Source organism: Martes martes, assembly GCF_963455335.1.
Source record: "Martes martes genome assembly, chromosome: 8".
NCBI classification, from domain to species: Eukaryota; Metazoa; Chordata; class Mammalia; order Carnivora; family Mustelidae; genus Martes; species Martes martes.
Window position 1 is genome coordinate 7,596,153 of NC_137895.1, and position 23,080 is coordinate 7,619,232.

At 53.4% G+C, this 23,080-nt stretch overlaps 1 protein-coding gene across 2 annotated transcripts; it reads right to left on the reverse strand.

Moving 5' to 3' along the window:
* Window positions 1-220: 220 nt before the first annotated feature.
* Window positions 221-20,843, reverse strand: L3MBTL2 (L3MBTL histone methyl-lysine binding protein 2). Of its 2 annotated transcripts, XM_080810183.1 has the most exons (17): window positions 20,657-20,738; window positions 18,601-18,844; window positions 16,964-17,097; window positions 13,749-13,872; window positions 12,889-12,968; window positions 11,297-11,414; window positions 10,720-10,854; window positions 10,356-10,444; window positions 6,488-6,719; window positions 6,018-6,094; window positions 5,737-5,841; window positions 5,014-5,161; window positions 4,588-4,670; window positions 4,022-4,256; window positions 3,469-3,534; window positions 2,427-2,543; window positions 221-2,069 (listed from the first exon to the last, which is right to left on the reverse strand). In XM_080810183.1, the coding sequence occupies exons 1-17, from the start codon at window positions 20,678-20,680 to the stop codon at window positions 1,957-1,959; spliced, it is 2,124 nt and encodes a 707-aa protein (XP_080666309.1). In that variant the 5' UTR covers window positions 20,681-20,738; the 3' UTR covers window positions 221-1,956. The 2 variants fall into 2 exon arrangements, with proteins under 2 accessions (XP_080666309.1, XP_080666310.1); XM_080810184.1 differs by lacking the exon at window positions 16,964-17,097 and having other exon boundaries at window positions 20,657-20,843.
* Window positions 20,844-23,080: the final 2,237 nt, after the last annotated feature.

Sequence of the window (23,080 nt, forward strand, 5' to 3'; positions counted from 1 at the left end):
CCTGGAGTGAAAAGCTCCCAGAAGCCCACGCTTCCGTCTGTGATAATCAAGATCTTTCGGCTCCAGCAACACAGGTTCCGTATTTTTAGGTCACACACTCATCGGGGCTTAGTACCAGGCCGCTGCGGCAGACAAGGCTCAGGCTCTGCCTTGGGGGAGCTCAGGATCTTCCGCAGGAGGAACAAGAGAAATGTAAATAAAGGTAACCCGGCGTGTGGTTGCTATGGAGACGGGGTGCTCAAATGAGGACATTTATTCCTTGTGCTTGTGGGTGGACCCACCCTTCATAATCGATCCCATGAGGGGACACGATGAGAATACACTCAGCTCTCAGGCACAGGCAGGCATCACTTCATTCAGGAAGAAGGAACTGAAGGTCACGTGGCGTACGAGTCCGCTTTTCCCAGAAGCTCCAGTCAGAACTAGACCCGCCAACTCCAAGTGGACTGGGACAGGCACTAGCTTCCGCCGGGGGCAGGAGCCTGCGAGAGCTCCACGGGTTCCCTGCGAGCCCAAATGCACACCCAGGACAACTTTCTCCCCTGGGGACTGAGGCTACTGACCCGTCTCCACCGCGGGTCTGGGGTGCGTGTGAGCGACAGCAGGAAAAAGCAGGGCCCCTGTCCCTGATCTTCACTGTGTTCCAGATCTAGTCACTTTTGGCGGGAATTCAGGCTGCACCAACCGGCCACTTTCTGGGCCTGGTTTCTATACCACGTGGAGCTTTCTAGTGCCTTTAGCCAAGGAGTGAGGCTCAAGTTCTCTCTGGAAGAAATGACTGGAAATCAGCTCCCTTGGGCTGGTCACCCCATCTCTGGGTGACACCAAAGAGCCTGGGTCCTGAGCAAACGCATGACCAGCGCTGCCCCCAGCAAGCACGGGCAGCGGCAGCCCGACGGACCAGCTCAGAGGATGTAGCTGCACCCGCCGAGGGTCGACACGGGAACCCACCCGGCAGCGCGTCTCTACTCAGAGACAAGAACTGAAGGTCAGCCTGCCTCCACCTTCCCTCCCAGGAAGAGTCACCGAAGACATGGAAGGAGGACACAGTTTCCAATGAGACTAACTGGGAAAAATAAAAGCAACTGAAATTTGGGCAGACGCTAGGGGAGCTTCTAGAATGTAATTTCAGAAAGGAGGATGGACAGGAAGGGGGAGAGGGCCAGGAAGCATGTGCTGTTATCCTCTTCTCCCTCCCTCGGGGGCTCCCTTAGGGCCACCTGAGCCAGCCCTGCGGCTCGGACAGCGCTGCACCCGGCCCCGGGTAACAGCGAGAGGGGGGCATGAAAGCCAAGCCGGGCTCGGAGCGCTGAAGCGCAAAGCTGGCGGTGGTCTCCCTTCCAGCCGGGGCCTCCTCATAGCACGGCTGGCTTGCCTTCCAGGCCGGCTGCCCCTTCTGCCACCGGGCCTCCCCACGTGGCACGAGGCCCCGAGCCCGGAGCAGACCCCACCTCTAGGCCACTGTTCCGTTTAGGAGATCGGGGGCAGTGCTCTTGCCAACAGAGAAAACAGGTTAAGGCCACCTCACAGGTCACCAGAACCTGCCTCCTGGTCATTGCTGCTTAGCTGCCTGCACGGGGTTCCCTGGCCTCCCCCGGGTGCTGGCAGGGGCAGAGCGCCAAGCCCAGAGGGGAGAGGCTGCTCTCAGGCCCCCACACCGCTCGCCACCCGCCTGCGACGGCCTCCCCTCCAGAGCGCGGCTCCAGGCCTGCACTACGGGACTTGTAGGACACACGCGAACATGCTTCACGGACTCGTCTTCCAGTGTGACTGGGGCAGCCCTCTGCTCCCTGGCAGCTGAGGGGTATGTGGGTGTGCGGCGAGGTTACTGCAGGGCGGAGGGTGAGTCCTTCGGTGCTCCTGGCAGAACTCAGGCAGAAAGGCTCCGTCTCCAGACTAAAGCAGTAGGGGAAGGGCGGCGGCCCCCGAGGAGCCCGGGGCTGGTGGCGGGAAGGCTCAGTCGTCTGTCTCCTGTTTGATGCTCTCGATGGGAACAGGCAGCCCTGGACTCGGGCCTTTGTCGGGCGCGGCCGTGTCTAGATGCTCCTCCTTCACGCGCACGGCGATGACTGAAGAGGAGGGGTGGGGGGGCGGGAGGACAGGGTGAGCAGGCGTGAAGCTCCGGGAAAGGCAGGGGGCCCTCGGGACGTGGCAGGGAGGTGGGAATGGCACCTTCCCCCCGTGGGGCAGGCGGCGGAGATGGAGAGGGCCCGGCTGGAGATGTGCGGGTGCGTTCAGAGGCGGGGGTGGGCGTTCGGGAAGCTCTCCAGGCCCAGGGGTCCAAGAAGGACTGCTTGGCGCCCGGAGAAGCCCCTTCACACCGGACTCTCCTCTTCTGTGCCCGGGTGGGGAAGGAGAGGGGCCGCCTCTGAGCACCCGAGCAGACCGGCCCTGGCTCGAAACGACCCCGCCCGGGAGGCTCTTACTGTCTTCGGGAGCAGGATCTGCTGCGATCTTCTCTGCGGCCTGCAGGTCACCCTCCAGCAGGGGCTTCTTGGACCCCTGTCTGAGGGGCCGGGTCTTGGTCGGTGGTAGTCTTTTCCCTTTGAATAAAAACAGAATGACACTCAGCACGGGCTGTACCCATGGCGGGGGCTCGAAGGCTGGGGTCATCCAGCGGGGACCAGAGGCGATGGGGCGGAGGGGCAGGTGCCCGAGCCTCAGGGAGCTTCTCTCCAGGAGGGGTTAGTCCCGGCCACGCCCCCCTGCCCCCTCCCCCCCCCCCAGGGTGCCTGCTGAGCTTCCTTCCCTTCTTCCCCTGCGCGGTGACTCTCCCAGCCCCACCACCGCAGACGGGACCAGCTCCATACCCTCACGTCACCCTGATCCTGCCCAGGGACCGCATGCCTTCCTCCTCGTCCTGTTTCCAGAAACCTCTCCTCTCTGAGGTGCCCCCTCACGGAGAGCATCTCACTGCCACGGGCCGGCAGCTCGGAAGGATGGCTTTACCTCCCCCTCCCTACCCGCCCCACCTGCTGTTCCCTCAAGCTGAGCCTGCACTGGGCCGAAGGTCTGAGTGGGCCCCGCCTAAGGAAATGACACCAAAGCTCCCACCCGTGAGGGTCCCAAGGGAAGAACGACAGGCTTGAGGAGAAACTGCCAGCCTCCCGGACATCTGACTTTCAAACAGCAGTTGTGCCCGCCTATGGGGCGGACGGGGTCGTGCCGACTTCTGACCACAGGGCAGCAGGGATGGGGATCCCTGCCCCTTTTCTCTCTTCTAAATACCATCTCCTGCCTTTTTTCCTTGGGACCCTGACCATTCCCAGAGACTGAAGGCTCCCTATTTGCGCTCGGGTCCCTTAAGACACAGGCTGACAGGACTGTTGGAGCCAACAGGCAAAGGAGAGGAGACGGAGGGACCACGAAGAGCGCTACCGACGTGGTGACAACCCCCTGCTCCCAGAGACAAAGGCCCCGCTGATCCTAAGTCCCACACCAGCCCGGCCACTTGACAGAATCACTTACTTTTCTTCCCAAACTGTTTCTTTTTCTTCTTTGTGGCCTCTTTGGCCTTCAGAGGTGTGGTCGGCTCTGTTGTTGGAAGACGAGGGGAAGACGTAAGAGGAGAGTTTGAAGGCGGCACGGTGTAGACACAGCCCGAGACCCCTTGCCCACACCTCACTAGCCTCCCTTATACACGGGACACCCCAAGAAGAAAAGCCGAAGTTGGGCAGTGAGAATGGGGGAGGGACTGGAGAGCAGCGGTCCCTTTTTCCCACCCTTGTCACCCGGGCTGCGCCGAGGGGCCTGGGTGGTTTACCTGGGTGCACAAGGGCACGAGCATATGACAGAGTGGGCAAGATCAAGGAGGGCGCTCTGCAGGCCAGAGGGAGAGGGAGACAGACAAGTCAGGAGCGGGAGGGGGGGACACAAGGGCCAGTCTTTCATTAGAAGTGGTCCAGGAGACTTCTCGGTCTCATGCCAAAGAATGAGGCAGGCACGGCACAGGGGGAGTGGTTGGCAGGAAGGAAAAAGAGAAGGAAGGTCGAGAGTCCCCCGAGGCCGCAAGAGCCCAGACCTGCGGCCACAGGTGGCTGGAGCTGGTAGCCGGTGAGCTCACACCAGCCGACGGGGTAGATGTCCGGGGACTCACAGTCCACCCACTGGTCATACTCGCTGTCCCAGCCGTCGAAGTGGATGCTGAGGAGCCTGTGTACCACCCGCTTCACCGTGGCCACGCAGATGAGCCGGGGTTCCATCAGGTCCACGGCCTCCAGCTTCATGCCCACCTTGAAGCCATGGTTGGGGCAGTCCTGGGGACGGGCGGGGGGGGGGAGACGCGGTGACCACGGCAGCCAGCTCCCTACCCCAGTGGGGCTGAACCAGGGAGGAGTGGGCCCGGAGTGCCTGGGGGGAAGGGTCCCTTGCCAGTGATCCCACTGTTCCCCAGCACCAGCCCCTCTGGGGAAGGGAGCAGGCTGGACTGTTTGGCAGAATGCCTATGGCAGAGTTTGGGACGTCTCCCCTAAGTGACTGATCTCCACAGTCCAGACTTAAGGAAGAAGGGGGCTGGAGTTAACACCGCTGACAGTGGGCAGGGTGGGCAGGGCTGCCCCAGGCCCCGTGCTTCCCGGCTCTCCTCACCATGTTAAAGAGTCTCGATGGAGCTGCTTTCGACTTGGTCTTCTCCAAGTAGGTGTCCCAGCTGAAAGTGTGTGCCTCGTAGCCTGGTGGGGCAGAAAACGTAGATGTGGAGGGAAAGCAGGGGAGGCGGGAGGGAGTCCAGGAGAGGAGCACAAGCCAAACAGGATAGCTGCGTCAGGACCCAGTCCAGAGTCTCGCCAGCAGCCTTCTTCCCTCCTCCCCAGGCTGGTACCTGCTATGTAAGACCATGGTCCTGTAGTACAGGTTGTTCACTGCCCAAAGGAACAAGTGGGAGCTCTGCTCACCCAGATACCCATCAGTCATGAAGCCAAGTCAGCCCAGTTTAACGGCTGGTGGTGTGGGCTTGGACAGGGATCTGGGCCTGTGGGCACAGTCTGCCCTTTCCAACTGTGAGGACAGTTGTACCTTTTGGGGGCGTGAGCTCAATGTCATTCTTTTGGCAGAAGGTGGCTGGGAAGATGGCGTGGGAGGAGGCATGGTAACAGAACCAGTCTGAGCCATCTGTGGAGGGCCCCCCATCCACGCAGATCATCAGGTAGCCGTCTAGGAGAACCTAGTGAGGGGAGGGGCAGGCAGACACCATGGCATCACGAACGGCACCCCCCATCCCTGGGTAAGGAGGCTACGGTGGGGACACGAGGCGGATGGAGCCAACCAGAGTTAGAGCTCAGCCTTCCCTGAGCTTCTGCTTCCGCCGGAACCCATACTTGTGAGGTTCTCTACCTTCCTCACGAGACAGCAAATGCTGTTCCCACAGGGACTGCAGCTGTTTTTTCCCAGTGTGTTCAGTGGTGAGCACTCGGGCCCAGCCTGAAGACTGGCTAGATGTGCAAACCAGCACGTCCCCGGGGGCTCAGGCATAGTCATTCGCTGCTCAGGCCGCAGCAGCGAGGGAGGCGGCGGCGTGCGGTGAAGGCAGCAGCTATGGCTCCTGGCGGGGCTGCCACTTGAAGAGGACGGCGTGTGGCGGTGGGAAGGCCCCCCAGGGAGGTAACAGGGAAGCCGATCCTGAGCAAGGAGCAGGTAAGACCCCTACTCACATAAGCGCAGCACTCCCCCAGCAGCCAGAGTGGGGAAGGGGGGCTGGACACCGAGTGCGGGGCTCTGCGCCGCCTCGCCCGGGCTTACCTTGCAGATGGTTGCCACGCAGATGTTGCCCAGATTCAGGGGGTCGATGGCTTCCAGTTTCATCCCCTCCTCAAACCAACCACCTTCCGTGTAGACAGCTCGAACCTTAAAGGAATGGGGCAGCTGGGGAATCTGGGCCGCCCAGGTGGAGGGTGGGGGGAGCTGGCCTCATCTGCCATAGGCCTGGGAAGGAAACAGGGAGGGAAAGGAACACCCCAGGGGCGTGAGGCCTGGAGCACACCTATGACCAAGATGAGACGTGCCCGAGGGCTGTGCCTCACCTTCTTGAACAGGTAAGGAACAGCATCACAGTAGATCTTCCGGAAGGTGGGATGGTGGGCCATGTCACTGCGCCTCTCTTTTGGGGAGATGGTAAGGGGAACAAGGGAGAGAAGGGAGTTGCGGGCGGCTCACAGGGCCACCTCCCTCCCCTCCCCAGAGATGTGGGGCTGCCCTGCATGGGCTCTAATCTGTATCTGGGCACCCTGCGCCCTCCCACCTAGGACAGAAGACAGAACCTGTCAGGGGCTCTCTGTAGGGGCTACTGAACCCTTAAGATCCAGATGCTTCCCACGCCATGTAGGCTCCAGGTTCGAAGTGATTTAAAATCCTCACAAACTGAGTGACCTTGGTCAAATCATGCACCCTCTCTGGACCTCGGTACCACCATGCACATGCTGGATACGGTCACCCCCACCACACAGGGGCTGCGGGGTGCAGAGGTGCTCCCGCCCCAGCCCTGACAGCGGACCTGACAGCTTGATGCCGTGGCCAACTCGGCGTGACCAGCCCACTGGGTGGATCAGGGGGCTCCACATGTGGCACCAGAAGTCGTCATCACTGTCGCCGTCTTCGTAGAGGAGCCGAAGGCGACCCCCGATTACTGTGTCCACCACGGCCATGCGGGTCCGGGACACCTGGGACTTGTCTACCACCTCCAGCCGCATGCCTTGCCGGAAGGGGTACTTCATGCTCTCCACCATCTGCAACATCAGAGCACAAGCCTGCTGGGGTCCTGGGGCTCCCCCCGCCACCTCCCTGTGCTAGCCCTTACTCACCCATCCCTAAGCCAAGTAGCTGGCAGGTGAGCCCTCGGGTCCTACCAGGTTCGACCCTGGCCCCCGATTCCCCAGGATGATACGGAGGGACAGCACAAGGCTTCCAAGGCGGGCACCAAAATGCCAGCCAGCCAGGAAGATGGGAGGTATAAAACCCACTTCAGACCAAGGAAACAGGTGCCTCAGAGGGCTCAAGTGCCTTGCCCACACCCACCCAGCTTCACCAGTGCCAGAGCTGGACTGTGAAACTGGTGCCAGCGTCCAGCCTTGTGCACGCTCCGCACTCATGTCCAGAGAGCAGAGGCCCCTGGGGACTCTGTGTGTCTCATTACAGCTGTGAACCCGCTGGGCTGCAGCTCTAAACGGCTACTGCACTCTGACCCAGCAAGGGACAGGGACCACAATGCCCACTAGCTGTTCTGGAGAGCCCTGATGACAGGCTGCGGATGAGGGGGTAGGAGGGTAGACAGTCTTTCAGGTCACTGTGACCTCAGGGCTTTCCTGCCTGGGGTAGGAAAATGGGAACAGTGAGCTCTGTAGGGCTTTTCCAGCCCTGGGAAAACCAGCCCCAGCCTAGGCAAGGTGAGGACTAAGCTGTGCTTTTTTTTTTTTTAAACTTAAAAAAAAAAAAAAAAAAGATTTATTTATTTGTCAGAGAGAATGTGCGCACAAGCAGGGGGAGCAGCAGGCTCCCTGCCCAGCAAGGAGCCTGATGTGGGACTCGATCTCAGGACCCTGGGACCATGACCTGAGCCAAAAGTAGACACTAAACCACTCAGTGAGCCTCCCAGGTGTCTCTAAGCCGTGCTATTTCAAAGCCCACCAGGAGGGGGAGCATCTCCAAGGTCACAAATCAGCCAACAGGCAAAGCTAAGAGTCCTAAACCACAGACCCCTCAGACATCAGCTCCAGGCTGGGAATACAAGCCCAAACCAACTGCCTGATTGGCCCATTTCGGAGAGACACAGGGTGAGGCCTGGGCTGGCGTTCCTCTGGGCCACCTTCCCCTCCTAGCCTTTCCCAACATGTTCCTTTCCTTGCCGCCCACCCAGGGCAGCCCACAGCCCAACACCACTTTCGTGGCTTCTTTGTTCAGTTGCACCCGGAAGCTGAGCTCCGCAGGGGTGGAGGCCAGGCTTGGGAGGACTCTCTTCTACCAGGCACAGTTAGTGCTCAATCAACATTTTTTTCTCACCTGACAAACACACAGTACTCACCCAACCTTGGTGGTACTAAACATTTATATTGGGTGTACTAAGTATTTTACTCAGCACTTATCACATTGCAGGCATCAAAGGTACTAGACTGGGTTTAGACTAGAGCTTCCTTTACAACCCTCCCCACCTTTTACCCTCCCCTCACCGCCCCCCCCCCCCGCCCCATCCTCAGAGGCCCTGCTTTTGTATCCACTGTAAGGCTGGGTTAAGTGACAGTGAGTCACCGTGTGCTTGCTGACTGGCTCACATGGAACCAGAATCAAGCTCTTCTTCTTCTTTTTTTTTTTCTTAAGATTTTATTTCTTTGACAGAGAGCGAGCATAAGTAGGGAGAGGGGCAGGCAGAGGGAGAGGGAGAAGCAGGCTCTCCGCTGAACAGGGAGCCTGACACGGGGCTTGATCCCAGGACCCTGGGATCATGACCTGAGCTGAAGGCAGCTGCTTAACTGACTTGAGCCACCCAGACACCCCCGTTTTTTTCTTATATAGGCTCCATGCCCTGCATGGAGCCCAATGCGGGGCTTGAACTCACGACCCTGAGATCAAGACCTGAGCTGAGATCAAGAGTCAGATGCTTAACTGACTGAGCCCCCCCAATGCCCCAGAATCAAACTCGTTTTATTTAAAATGGAGGAGAGGCCAGCTCGGTAACACTGGTGGCCGCACCACCCACAGTCACCTGCCTCATTTTCAGACAAGCGCCAGCTGGAGAAGAGGGAGTGCTCGGTTCCACCTGCTGAATCTGTCCACTGGGCAAGACATTATGAGAACAGTTATAGTTTTTTTTGAAAGTACAGTTTAGTTGTACATTGTAGTTTTGTTGGAAAGAGAGCATAGGGCCTCCTGCGTGGCGCAGTCAGTTTAGCATCTGCTTTCGGCTCGGGTCACGATCCCAGGATTCTGGGATCAGACCCCACGTTGGGCTTCCTGCTCAGCGGGGAGCCTGCTGCTTCCTCTCCCCACTGCTCGTGCTCACCATCACTCTCTCTCTCAAATAAATACAATCTTATAAAAAAGAGAGTATGAAAAGATAAATTAGCAAAACACAGAGAAATAAACAACAAATGGACAGTGCCCAGCAAGTTCAAATAGAGCAAAAATCATTTGTACTTTAGGGAAAACCAGGGAAAGCTTCCTTGAGGTGCTGGAACCATTTCTTGCCATAAAACCACTCTCCACCAGCTAAGACTAGGACTCATGGTGGCAACTTCTTCACCAGGTGTCCGCACCTTGGATCACCTGATCATCTCATCACTTGGATGAGATGGCCCCAGCTCCTCTTCCATCCTTACTTTCCACTCTTGGCTTCCAGACCACCCACACCCTACTCATCAAGGGAGAATTCAAATGCCACTTCCTCCAGGAAGCCTTCCTTAACAGCTGCTCCTCTTCAGGCCACAGGGCCAGCTCAAGCCCGTGCCAAGGCGGCACCTGCTCTGCATCCCCTGCTCACTGTCGCTTTTGGAGGCAACGTGGGCACCAGAGCTGTGCGCATCCGGGTCGGGAGACCTCAGACACAGTCCAGGCCCCTAGGTGAGCGAGCCCCACCACGGCGGGTCTGGGTATTAGAGGAGGGAGAAACGAAGTCTTCACTATGTATCCTTGTATTCCCTTTGAATTTTTACCATGTGTGTGATTCTTTAAGGAGATAAGTTTTATAAAATTTAAATTAAAAGCCACAGAGGGGGTGCCTGGGTGGCTCAGTTGTTAAGCGTCTGCCTTTGGCTCAGGTCATGATCCCAGGGTCCTGGGATCAAGCCCACATTGGGTTCCCTGCTAGGCGGGAGACCTGCTTCTCCCTCTCCCACTCCCACTGCTTATGTTCCTTCTCTTGCTGTGTCTCTGACAAATAATTCAATAAAATCTTTGAAACTAAAAAAACTAAAAAATGGAAAGCCACAGAGATGACTCGGAGGCACACCCCTGGTTTAGAACCCAGGCTATTATATGATTGCTCTGCTTGACTTCGTTTCCTCTGCCAGACTGGAGAGTCCTGAATACAGGCTCTGTATCCCCACAGTTCTTTGTACACAAGTACTTAATGAAATCCATGGAACGAATGTTCCTGAAAAATGCTGTGAGCAAAGGTAAGGCTCTGGAGGAGGAAACAGGAGACAAAGCAACGTGATCGACATGGCTGGAGCAGAGTCTGGGTCGGGGGCGAGACTGACACTAGGCTGGGGAGGCAGACAGCAACCGACATCCCTCCTGGAGAAACGCGAGGCTGCTTTAGACTGGCAAGCAAGGGCGTCTTTGAGAAAACACTCCAGTGAGTAGCAGGGACAGAGGAAATGGAGGGTGCAGGAAGGCATCAGTTAGGAGACCCAGAGGGCTCGCTGCCAGACCTTGATATGGAAATCCACGGGAAGTGTCCTGGAGCCCACCAACCGTTTCATGAGGTACCCCTTCCAGTCGGTGAACTTGGCATGGATGGCTGCGGAGATACACCAGAATCCTGGTTAGACAGACTGACAAGGCTCCCACCCACAGGGGGCGCCAGAGCCACTTAGTTCTGCCTCGTCCTGGCAGCCATCACAGCTTCTAAAACCTGCGGAACAACCTTGAATCTGTCCTGGGGCTTCTGAGACCCGGGAGGACAGGAAGCAGGCTGCCAAGTAGGTTCTGCTCTGGTCTAACCTCAGACAGAGGGTTCCCCTTCCACCAAGGGCTCTGCGGGAACCGTGACACGGAATGTTCTCATCAACTCACTCCGTGGGGGCACCAGGATCTTGCTGTTGATGGCACACCAGCCAATGGGGTGGACGTCCACGGTCCCAAGGTTGCACCAGAAGTCATGGCTGGCGTCATTTTCAAAGCCTTCATACCGGAGCAGTACCCGGTACCCTGAGAGGAGGAGGGCAGCCATGAGGGAGGGAGGAATGGGGAAAGGTGTGTTCTCACGCCTTCCCTCTTCTCAAGCCTAAACCCGACTCCTATTCCAAGAACTTCTTCCGGGCAAGAGGGGTCCCTGTTGTCCACAACAGTCACAGTCAAAATAAACCCATGCCCTGTACTCGGAAAGCAGTATGGCACAGCAGGAAGAATGAATCTTCTGCAGCCTGACTGTTCCTGGAAAAAAACCTTAAAAAGGGGAATTTCCAAACTTGCCATGCTTTGTGGCCTCTCTGAAGCCAGGAAAAGTAGGAGAATCCCAAGAAGGGATGGGCAGAACTCTAGGGGGTGGGCGTTTTTGTTTGTTTTATGAAGCCAATTTCTGCCTGCAACACTCCCCACCCATGTGGAGATGTCACTCTCCAAACCCTGCTGTGGCAGGAGGAGTCCCCACCTGCGGCCTGGATGACGGAGGCGATCCAGTACACCCGGCTGGGGAGCACCGCGTCGCTGTTGAGCACCTCCACTTTCATCCCCTTCATCACATCCTCCCACTGGTCGTAGAGTGGGACCTGTGTGGGCATGAGAGCATTCGGGGGGGGGGGGACAGTGAGCTGCCCAAGCGGACAGGGAAGAGTGACTGGCCTCATGAGCCATCACGTCCTTCTCCTCTGCACCACGGTGCACGTCACTTGCTACATGTGGCAAGCCAGGCGTGGGGCTAGGGATGAAGACATGAGTAAGACAAGAGAGAGGAGAGTCCCAGAGAGCTGAGGGAGGACACTGGGGGTGGGGTAGCAGGGGACGGGACAGGAGGGCGGGTGCAATAGCCAGACATCCCGAGTGAGTCGCCCCGAGTGCTGCTCTTTGGAGGACCAGCTCCTCACTCTGTCATCCCGGGCACCTCACACCTGTGCCAGTTTTGCACCAGTGACGACACTGGCCTAATACCACCTAGTGCTCGCCACACGTAGGACTGTCCTTGGCCCAAATACCACCTCTTTCGATCGTCACTCAAGCCTGGGCAGTAGTCTCTAAGCTATCACCATGCTGGCACTCACACACTACTTCTGGTACATTCTTTTTCCACCTCTCCAGCCGGTCTTCTCCTCTTCGGATGCACCAGCACACCCTTCCTGCTTGCCTTCCCCGTTATCTAATCCTCACCTGGCACCAATAGGACCTTGATTCTCCTTTGGAGAAACTCAACCCTTTTTCCCTTTCTCACCCTGGCTTGAGCTAATCGGGCTATCCCACCCCACATCTCTGGCCACAGAACGGGTCTCACACAGAACCTAGAGAGGGCTATGTCACGAGGCATACAAGGCCCGGCTTGGCAGAGCCTATGGAATCAGGTACGCTGAACGCAAGGACGATGTTAACTCCCTGCAGTGAAAACTCAGGGCAAAAGAGTGTCCCACTGGGAAAGGGGGGTGCCTTCAACAGCAATGCGGAGAAGTCAAACTTCCCAACCTTCCACTGTCCACAGTGCTCCCCAGAGTTCAGCAGCTACTTGGAAGGGACTCTGGTCAGAGGACTCCAAGAGTAAAGAGGCCTCCTCCTCCACTTCCTGGCTTGAAAGACCAGACACAGTGCCGCTCTAGGTGGCAGCATCTCTGCCCTCCTTCCAGTCCAGGCCCAGCCCCCCGGGGTCTCACTCTTCTGTACTGCTTTGAGCAGAAGTGGGGTCCAGAAGGATCCCCACCTGCCTCCTAGGGACCAGGGGGCCCAGGGCAGCTCAGAACAAGCTTTCAGTGGGAAAACAGGGAACAATGGGGAAGAAAAAGAAAAAGAAAAAGAAAAAGGATTTCTAGCACAAAGTTCCGTGCTTCCAAGGGAAGCACAGGGCCAGAGAGCCTCAAGGAGGATTTGTGGGATGCCGCTGGGAAAAGGTGGACAGAAATTTAAACCGGAGCGAGTGGCAAAGCTGGACTGCGCTCACCCAGACTTCACCACCCTGGAATGCTTAGGAGGCTGGCAGGGGTGAGAGGGGCGGTGAGTGCCCGAGTTCCCAGCTCTCCCTCCCCTAATCTCCAGGGCACTCACATGCTTAAAACAGCTGACGGGAGCAGCTTTGTAACTGTGATCCTTCAGGAACTTCCCCCAGTCGAAACCCAGGACCAGTGCTGCAGAGAATGAGGAAGAGTTCGAAGTCAGCAGCCCTGCTAGGAACCTGGCCCCCATGAGCTTGTAGAAACAGGTCCTTCCCCACCGGGGCAGCCCCATACCTGCCCCACCAGTGGCCATCAGAACAGGGCTGGACCTTATCCAAAGGGTGACAGACTCTCAGGAGTAGAGGAAACACTCAAGGGAAATGTCTGAGCTTTCTTCCCCAGAGAAGATGAAATCCAAAGACCTTTGGGCTTAAATTCCTTAGACCTCCCCCAACCTTTCATTGGCCACAGCTTATCTGAATGGGTGGGAGGGGTGCACACCTAGGCCCCTCCAGCTGCCCTGCCTGTGGCACTCAACCGCAGTGAGACACTCAGACCACCCAGAGTAGAGCTGCTTAATGCTCCTATGCTCAGAACATGCTGTACACACTCCAAGAGAAAGGTTCCTTTCCTTATCCCACAACCCCCTCCAAACCAGAGAGGGGTCTCTGCAGCCCAAGGGAAACAGAAGTCAAAGGGCCAAAAGCAATACAAGAGAAAAGAAGCTAATTCTGGGCTTCTGAATTACCAAGAGTAGGGGTCCTGGCACTTTAGGAGTGACTAAAGGGATTTTCTGGGGTAATTCCCATTCCACCTACGGACGGCGCGATCCACACGGGGCTTGGGCCAGGGCACTCTCTAGCTCCTCCATCCTTCCCATTCCTGGCTCCCAGGCAGAGCCACCCCACAACGGGCACCCCACTCCCACCGACCCCCAGCAGCTTCCCAAGCACCAGTGCCCTGCTGTCTTACCGTCTTGCCCTGTCGGTGTCCCGTCTGCTAGCTGTCCGGTCCCTTGAGAGTGGAGGAAGGCTCCGATTTTGGCGGACCAGGCTGCCTTGTGCAGGACTTTGGCTTTCTTGGTCGGTGGTTTTCCCTGGAGGAAGGAGAACACGTGTGCAGCCCAACCGCAGAGAACAGGGCTACAGCCTAGGTTCAAACCCTGGGGTTAGTTTTTTCATTTGTAAATCAAGTGGATAACAATAACGATCCCAACTCAGAAGGGCGTGACAAGGGTAAGAGTTACTGCGTTAACACCAACACTCAGTAAGTGCTTAGCTATTGTTCTACAAGGGAGGACCGGACAAGGGAGGACCCGGGTCAGAGGAGGGATACTCGTTCTATCCTTTCAGCCTCTGCTTCCTCTCCAGGAATTTTCCCTCCAGCCTTCAACTCTCAGCCATCTTCCTCTGAGGCTCCTACAGACTTATTGCAGAGAGTGGGCTTCAGAGAGGTCCGTGAACTGAGTCAGGAGGCAACCTTTTGTACACATGCAGGAATGTTCTGGAACAGGTCCATAGCTTTCATCAGGTGCTCCAACGGGGGCATCCCCATAGGTGAAAGGCCACTAGTCTGATCTATAATTTGTAAGTTAAACACTGCTCAGAAAAGCCCAGAGAATTTTAATTTTTATTTTAATATCTATTTTATAGGGAGGGGGCAGAGAGTGAAAGTGGGGGAGGGGACAGAGGGAGAGGGAGAATCTTTTTTTTTTTGAGAGAGAATCTTTTTTTTTTTTTTTTAAGACTTTATTTATTTATTTGACAGACAGAGATCACAAGTAGGCGAAGAGGCAGGCAGAGAGAGAGAGAGGGGAAGAAGCAGGCTCCCCGCTGAGCAGGGCCCAATGTGGGGCTCGATCCCAGAACCCCGGGATCATGACCTGAGCTGAAGGCAGAGGCTTTAACCCACTGAGCCACCCAGGCACCCCGAGAGAGAAAAATCTTAAGTAGACTCTATCCTCAGCAGAGGCTGACGCGGGCTCCATCTCACAACCCGTGACCTGATCAGATCATGACCTGAGGGGAAATCAAGAGTCAGATGCTTAACTCACTGAGCCACCCAGGTGCCCCCCACCCCCAGATAATTTTAAAAGATGAGTGAAGTAAAAATGTGAGTTGAAATCCCACACTGACCTGGGATCAAATCCTGGCTCTTCAATTTCATCTGTATACCTCTGAGTAAGTTACTGAAAATGTTTCAGCCTTAAAAATAGGAATTTAGGGACGCCTGGGTGGCTCAGTTGGTTAAGCAGCTGCCTTCGGCTCAGGTCATGATCCCAGCGTCCTGGGATCGAGTCCCACATCGGGCTCTGGGCTCCTTGCTCCGCGGGGAGCCTGCTTCTCTCTCTGCCTCTGCCTACCACTCTGTCTGCCTGTGCTCGCTCGCTCGCTCTCTAACAAATAAATAAATTAAAAAAAAAATTAAAAAAAAAATAGGAATTTAAGAGGCACCTGGCTGGCTCAGTCAGTAGAGCATGCAACTCTTGATCTTGGGGTTGTAAGTTCAAGCCCCACGTTTGGTGTAGAAATTACTTTTTAAAAAAAATCTTAAATAGGAATTTAAAAAAACTCATTTTTAAGAGATTATTGGTTGGACTTAGTCCAAATGCTCAGCAAGTACTCCCAAATTGTAGCTATTAACAATACTATTATTAGCTCACTGAGGAGAGAGATTTTCCCGTGCCCTGACTAAAATCCGCACCATGAGGGAAACAACAAACAATTATCTCACAAAAGTGAGAGATAAATTGTATGAAGTACTAAGCAGAAGATCTGGCACACTATGACTTTCAGATGTCAGAGCAGTGGGTCTCAAGCTCAGCTACGTATTAGTCACCTGGCGAGAGGCGTCTTTAAAGTCCCTATGTCCAGGGGCACCTGGGTGGCTCAGTGGGTTAAGCCTCTGCCTTTGGCTCAAGTCATGATCTCAGGGTCCTGGGATCCAGCCCTGCATCGGGCTCACGGCTCAGCGGAGAGCCTGCTTTCCCCTGCCCAACCCCCACCCCCCGCCTGCTTGTGATCTCTCTCTTCGTCAAATAAATAAATAAAATATTAAAAATATATATTTTAAAGTCCCTGTGTCCAGGAGGCACCTGGCGGGCTCAGTCAATGGAGTGCACACCTCTTACAACTATTTATCTGAGAAAGGGCAAGCACAAGTAGAGTGGGGACAGCGGAGAGGCAGACTCCCTGCTGAGCAGGAAGCCTGCCCAGGACTCAGTCCCAGGACCCCGGGATCATCACCTGAGCTTAAAGCAGACACTCAATCGACTGAGCCACCCCGGTGCCCCAAGCATCAGTATTTTAAACACCCTCCAGGTGATCCAAATGTGCAGAAAAGTTTGAGAACCAGTGTTGTGGACAGTGGCCATACAGTTACCAGGAAACGACAAAGTCAGGCACCTGCGATTACAGCCCAGTTCCAGCTCTGCGGCTCTTCCAACAGAACTATCTTAGGTAAGTCATTCTTCCTCTCTGAACCTCAGCACACTGCTCAGCTAATGTGTGGGTTACGCAACACATCTCTTTAAGAATCCTTCCATTTATAGGGGTGCTTAGGTGGCTCAGTCCATTGGGTGACCAACTCTTGGTTTTGGCTCAAGTTATGATCTCACGGTCGTGAGACTGAGCCCTGAGTTGGGCTCTGCACTGGGTGTGGAGCCTGCTTAAGATTCTCTCTCTCCCTCTCCCTCCGCAGGCCCCGGTCAACCCCCCAGCACTCACTACTGCGGTCTCTCAAAAAAAAAAGTAAGACTTTCTAGGTGGCTGCCTATGACCTAGAGTGAGACAAGGCATCAAATTCCTAAACTCAGCTGTGGTTGGTGAAATATATGCCTGTCTCCTAGCTTCCCTTCAGAGCATTTATGAAAGCTAGGAAGCAAAGACCAAGGGCATCAACTTCCCCCAAGGCTCTTGTTTAAAACATACTAAACACATCAGACTATGCCAAGAGTGAAGGTGGGAAATGAGGGCAGCTCTAGAAATCTGCAATTCAACAAGCTCCATAAACGGATTCCTCTGCCTTCTAAATTGCAGAGCATAACAAATAGCAGGAAACTTACAACCTCAGAAGGCCACAAGCAAGCTCCTCCCAAGCCCTCTTGGCCCCTTGCCACCAGCCAGCTGGCTGCTTCTGTCTGGGCTCCCAGGACCCCAGGAAGGGTCTTCCAAGTGACAGCCTCTCACCTGTAATCTGGCCAAGATACTGGCTTTCTTGGAGTTAGAGGAGTAGCTCCTGGAACAGGAAACGCTGCAGAATCTCTTAGTCTTGGAGAAGAAGGCTTCCCTTGTACCCACGATACCACACATCTCACAGACAGCTGGGAAGAGAACTTAGCACGTGACCCACCTAATACGATCACCCCGAATCAAACAAAATAACGGGCCTTTCAAAACCTAACAGTGCAATAACCAGGTGAGGCCCAGCCCCCCAGTCAGGCTGATAGGACCGGAACAGGAGCAGGTGTGTGTCCGCCTGAATCTGTTTTGTCTAAGATAAGCTGCCTGGCATCGCCTGGCTATATGTCAACAGTGGAGCTAAGGAAAATCCACAGGGCAAAAGGGAGTGTTGGAAAGTCTGTAAAGAGGAAAACGAGAAGAAAAAAAGTGCCTACATCACCTCACTTCTGTGGCTTTTCTTCTCATCTATAAAGAGACTGAACTAGATCAGTGTTTCCATCCTGGCATCATATTAGAATCACCTGAAGAGCTTAAAAATTACCCAAGCCTGAGATTCTAATTAACTGGTCTGTGCTGGGATATAGGCATCTGTAATCTTTAAAAGTTCCCCAAGTGGGGCGCCTGGGTGGCTTAGTGGGTTAAGCACCTGCCTTCGACTCAGGTCATGATCCTGGAGTCCCAGATCGAGTCCTGTATGGGGGTGGGGGTGGTCCCGGGGGTGGGGGGGCTTATCCCTGCTCAGCAGGGAGTTTGCTTCTTCCTCTTACCCTCTCCCCTCTCATGCTCTCTCTCAAATAAATAAAATCTTAAAAAAAAGCTCCCCAGGTCATCCTAACACACAGCCATGATAGAGACACCCAGACTCAATGGTTTCTAATGGTTCTAGTTCCAGAGTTCTAAGATTCTAAGAGAATGGCTGGAAGAAGACAGAAGGGAGAAAGATTTTAAAAAGGCAGTGGCAGGGTGGGCAGGGAGGGGGAGGAAGAGAAGACAGGTGGATGGAAAGGAAAAGTCAAGTTGCAGAGTATTAGATCACTCTTCTAAAGAAGGCAAGCACTAAGGGACAGGTGTGTCCTCATAGACATCTAGCCCGTCTCTCTTCATAGGCAGTCCATACACTGCGGGCCTGACACAGGGATCCAGCAGCTGTCCAAGCAGCGCAGCTCAGAAATTCACTGGCTTCCAGATGCTCTATGGGGATTCTCATCAGTAATTCTCTCCCCAGGAAGTCACTTTACTCTGTATTTTCCACCCCCCACCACCAACCACATCCAACCCACACGCTATTTCTTGTCCTTTCCCGGAGAGTAAATCAGAACATTTTAGGTGTTCTTCTCAATATCTAGTCTTAAAAATCAACCATTATTCACACCAATGTAAAAGCAGCACCATATTAATGACTGGCATCTAATGTGTGCCAAATAAGTATTAGTCGTATGAAAGAACAAAGGAAATTGCGATTTCAAATCAGCTTGCAGCAGCAGGAAATGCCCCTTGGGGCACTTCTATCTCTTTCATAGGCCCTTAGATATGAGATCAAACAGCTTTTACACCTGGACAGCTCTGCCCACATGGCCTATATCCTCCTCTTCCTCCCTAGCCTCCTGAAACCTCCACGTCTTCAGGGGACACTCTAAAAGCACCTGGCTCAGAACCACTGCCATCCAAGGAGCGGGGAGTCCCAGGGCTGAGCAAATGCAGAGGGGAGGTGGGCAGCTCCCCTGCTTCCCGATCTTCATTTTCTGCTTCACTTGACTCTTCGAGGTAGGAGCTGCTCTCGCTGCCTGCACTGCTGTTATAGCTCCGGAAACTGTCATAGCCACCAAAGAGCTCCAAGTCGTCCTCCTCTTCCTCCTCCTCTTCCATAGGTTCCGAAGATGGAGTCTCCTAGGGGAAGGATGACACAAACCAGGCAGGAGGAAATCAGGTCTGGCTAGTGTATGAGGAAGAAGGATGCAGGTCTGCTGTCAGCTCACTTTCCAATTCTTGGGTCAACACCTTTGGTCTAAGTGTCAGGCAGAATCAAATACCCCTTTGGCAAACACCAGGATCATCACTCTTGTTTACACAATTCTTAACTGCAACTTATTAGAAGAGCTTAACAAGACAGAAAATTGTATTGGAATTCACCAAGCTCCTCCTGTGGATTTGTAAAATGATGACATTTTAACATGATTCACATAGAATACAAGGATGTGAAAATACTCTAAGTTATCTCATGAAGACTTTCTGGGGGAGATGTATATTAGAAAATCATTCTTCCCTCTTCAGCATACGTACACCAAAACAATCTCAATTCGGAAACAATTACAGCCACAGAAAAGTTAATTTGGAACGCAGACTGCCCTAAGGCGGATCTGGGAAACAGATGACACACTAGTTAGAGCACAGTGATATGTACCACAGCTCTGGACTCAGCTCTGATCCTAACTAGCTGTGGTCTTTGGGCAAGTCACTGGGCCTCAACTTTCTCATCTATGAAATAGGAGAAGTAGATAGCTCATAGGATGTGAAATGCAAATGAGATATTGTGTATCAATCTACCTGGCACTTAGGAGAAAAGGTCGCAGACCAGGGCTCAACTACCATCCTAGTGCTGACAAGCTGTATGATCTACAGCAAGTCAATCTCTCCGGCCTCGGTTGCCACATCTGTAAATGAGGATACCACCTCTTTCAGAAGCTTTGAGGGAGAAATAAGGATTAATGCAAGTATAGCGGTCAAAACAGTGACTTGCATGTAGCAAGTGTTCGATACATGTTGGCAATTATTACTGGCTAAAAGCCTGGGCTTTCAAACTAGATTTGCCTGGGCTTGAATTCTGGCTCTACCACTTAACTGATTTTGTGCCATGTACTGAACCTTGCCTTCATCAGTACAACGGAGATAACAGCAAGCCTTCTTTAGATGACTAGAATGAAGACTGAGATATGTAAAGCCTCGTTCTGCTTCCAGCAGTTAGTGACAGCTCTAAAAGTGTGGACTATTATTCTTAGCCTCCATTTCCCTTATAGAATTTTTGAGCTATTTCATTTTACGTTTACAACTACACGCCCAAATGTAGCAGAAAAGACACCGAATTTAAATAGAAGGTGACCAGAAGCCAAATGACTCCAGGATGAGTGGGTGACAGGTTATAGGAGAGTGGGAAAAGTTGTGGAGCCTGCAAGACTGAGTGCCCATCTCCTTCACTTTACAGCTGTGTGGCCTTCCTGGGGAGTCACCACCCGTCTGCGAACCTCGGCTACTTTAACCGTCACAGCGAAACAGTGACACAGGATTGTTGTGAGTATACTGGGCGATAATGCACGTGAACGCTCCAGACACGTCGTTTTACGAAACTTTCCTCTCCCTCACGTCCCACCAGGATGTCACTGGCCCCTAATCCCCCAAGAAAGGACCACGAGAGAGGGAGGACAAAGAAGATTCAGGAGCCCTCAGATCCTGAACCCAGTTCCCTTTCCAGGGAGGCCACGGGAGGCTGTTCCGCCCTGAACTACCCGCCAGACGTCGGCCCCGGCAGTGTGGGCGCAAGAGGCAACGCCAATCGCCTCTGGCCCTGCTCAGCCTAACTACCTCAGTTTATCCATCTTTCCACTCTCCACCCTCCAGCCGTCGCTAAAAGGCCTAAAGATCGGCCCCACGTGCGAGGTTCTCGGGGTTCCCTTTCCCAGTCACGATAAATCCTCTCCCTCTCACCTCGACGCCCCGAGTCTTCTCCATGAGACCTAACACCGTTTCTTCAACCGTCACCAGGTGCAGGAAGCCATATTGGCCTCGCGGCTCTTCCTCAGCGCAGTCATTGGCCGCCTCCCAGAGCCGCGAACCAATCACACTGCAGGAAGGAGGAAAAGCCGGTTCCGCGCTGGCCCACGCCCCTGCCCCTAGGGGCGGGGAAGCCGCGGGCGCTTGTGGGACTTGTAGTTCTCCTGTGGGTGCGCGTGGAAGCGGACGTTGCTATAGCGATGTGAAAATCCCTGCGCGCTGGCGGTGCTGCAGCGGGGGCAGAGCTCATTTCTGTACGCTAACCTCCTCCTCTCACCCCTACCCCATTTTTTATCAAACAATTATTGAGCACATAGGTACTGTTCCAGGCACCAGGTATGACATCGCATTCTTCCTGATTAGAAGAATTTTAAGGTGCCCTTGGTCCAGGATGACTCGCAGAGACTCATTTCCAATTCAGGCAGAAACTGGAATGCTCTTATGCCCAGCGCTATGAATTTCTCGCATGCTCAAAATCCCGCCACGCTGCCCCTCCATCACCAACGCCTGACTAAAACCTCGAATTTGAGGCACTCCGCCTCATCATTTTGGCTGTCCACAAGCTCCTTAAACACTCAGTTCTAGGTGCTTCGGTGAGATTTACAAAGAGCTCAAATCTGGAGACAACCAATCACCCTATCAAAGATGAAACAGTAGCTTTTTCCGAGATCGCACACGTTTGCAATTTAAGGTTTAGCTCAAATTCTTTACCCATGCTGTGCTCCACTCTATTTAATTAAGATGCAAATGTAGGGGTGCCTGGCTGGCTCAGTCAAGGGAGCCTGGGACCCGATCTCAGAGTGGTGGCTTCCAGCCTCACTGGGTGTAGAGATTACTAAAAACAAAACAAAAACCTTAAAAAAATAGACAAAAGAAAAAAAAAGAATCTAAATGTAATAAGTGGAGGCTGAATATAGTAAAAATATGTCTCAGTTTGCGGTCCACCACACAGACGTGAAAGTCTTTGATTTTTTCTTTCTTCAACCCCTTCTACTACCAATCCCATACTCATGCTATAAACCAGCATTGTTGGTTCTACAACCAAAATATATCCTGTACTCTTCCCCCACTAGCTGGCAAATAGAAGCCACCAGCTCACTGCAACAGCCCTCCAACGGTCCCTGTTTGAGTTTTCACTTTCTTTAATCCATACAGGTGATCTTTTAAATCATAAGCCAGATCATGTTCATCCTCTTGCTAGAAACCTCTACTAGCTTCCCCTTGCACTTTGAATAAAATTCAAACATTCCACCAGCCCCTGAAAGACCCTTTGCTTTCTCTTCAACCTGCTCCTGTACTACCATCTCCACCTTTCACTGCATCCATCCACTCACTTCTTGTTCTGGACTGCCAAGCTTGAATTCGCCTTAGGGCCTTTGCACTTGATGTTCTTTGTGTGGGACATTCTTTCTGTGGTTCTCCTGGATGGCTCTTCATTTTTCAAATTTCAGCTCAAAGTCACCTCCTTAGGGACCTTATTTAAAGTAGCTTTTCCCTCCCCTCACTCTGTATCCCTTCACCCATTTCATAGTTCTTTATAGTACTTGTTTCTGTCTTAAATTATCTGGTTCATTTGTTTATTTCTTTATTGTCTATCTCCTACCACTGGATGTAAGCGGCACAAGGGCAGGGACTTAGCCCGTCTTGTTCTCTACTGTACTTCCAGAGCCAAGAACAGATCCTAGCATATACTAGGATCAGTGACGAAAGAGATAGATAATAAGACTTATCTAGATAAGTCTTATTAATAATAGATAATAGATAAGAGATAATAAGACTTGAAGGATTACAACAGGCTGCTTCTTAAAGGCAGAGCCCTGGATTAGGTAGCTTGCTGTTCTGACTCGGGAGAACTGTTTTGTTTTACCACTAAAAGGGTTCTGGGCCCCCTCCCTTCATGAGGAGACTTCAGCCTTCCCTCTTGGGCCTCACCTTCTTCATCAAATAAACTGGATTCAGTTAATCTCATTCAACTTGAAAAATTCCATGATTTCAAATGAAATATGAACCAAATATTTCAAACCATGATTTCAAATGAAATATGAACCAAATATTTTAAACCAAGCAGATTCAACATCAAGCATGATAAACAGAGTCTAGGTTTTACTTTGTACAGTAGAAATAATAGGGTCATCTCATTGGGTTGTAAGAACTAGAAATAAGAAACAGGCAGTGCCTGCCATATACCGGGCACCGTCAACGGTGGTTATCATCATCCTGTTAGACACCAGAAGGGCAGCAACTAGAAGAATAAAACAGCCAAGAAGAATCCCCTTTATATGTTGCTTAATCTTTTATTAATTTTCAAAGTACAACCAGAGGGGCACCTGGCTGGCTCAGTTGGTAGAGCATGCAACT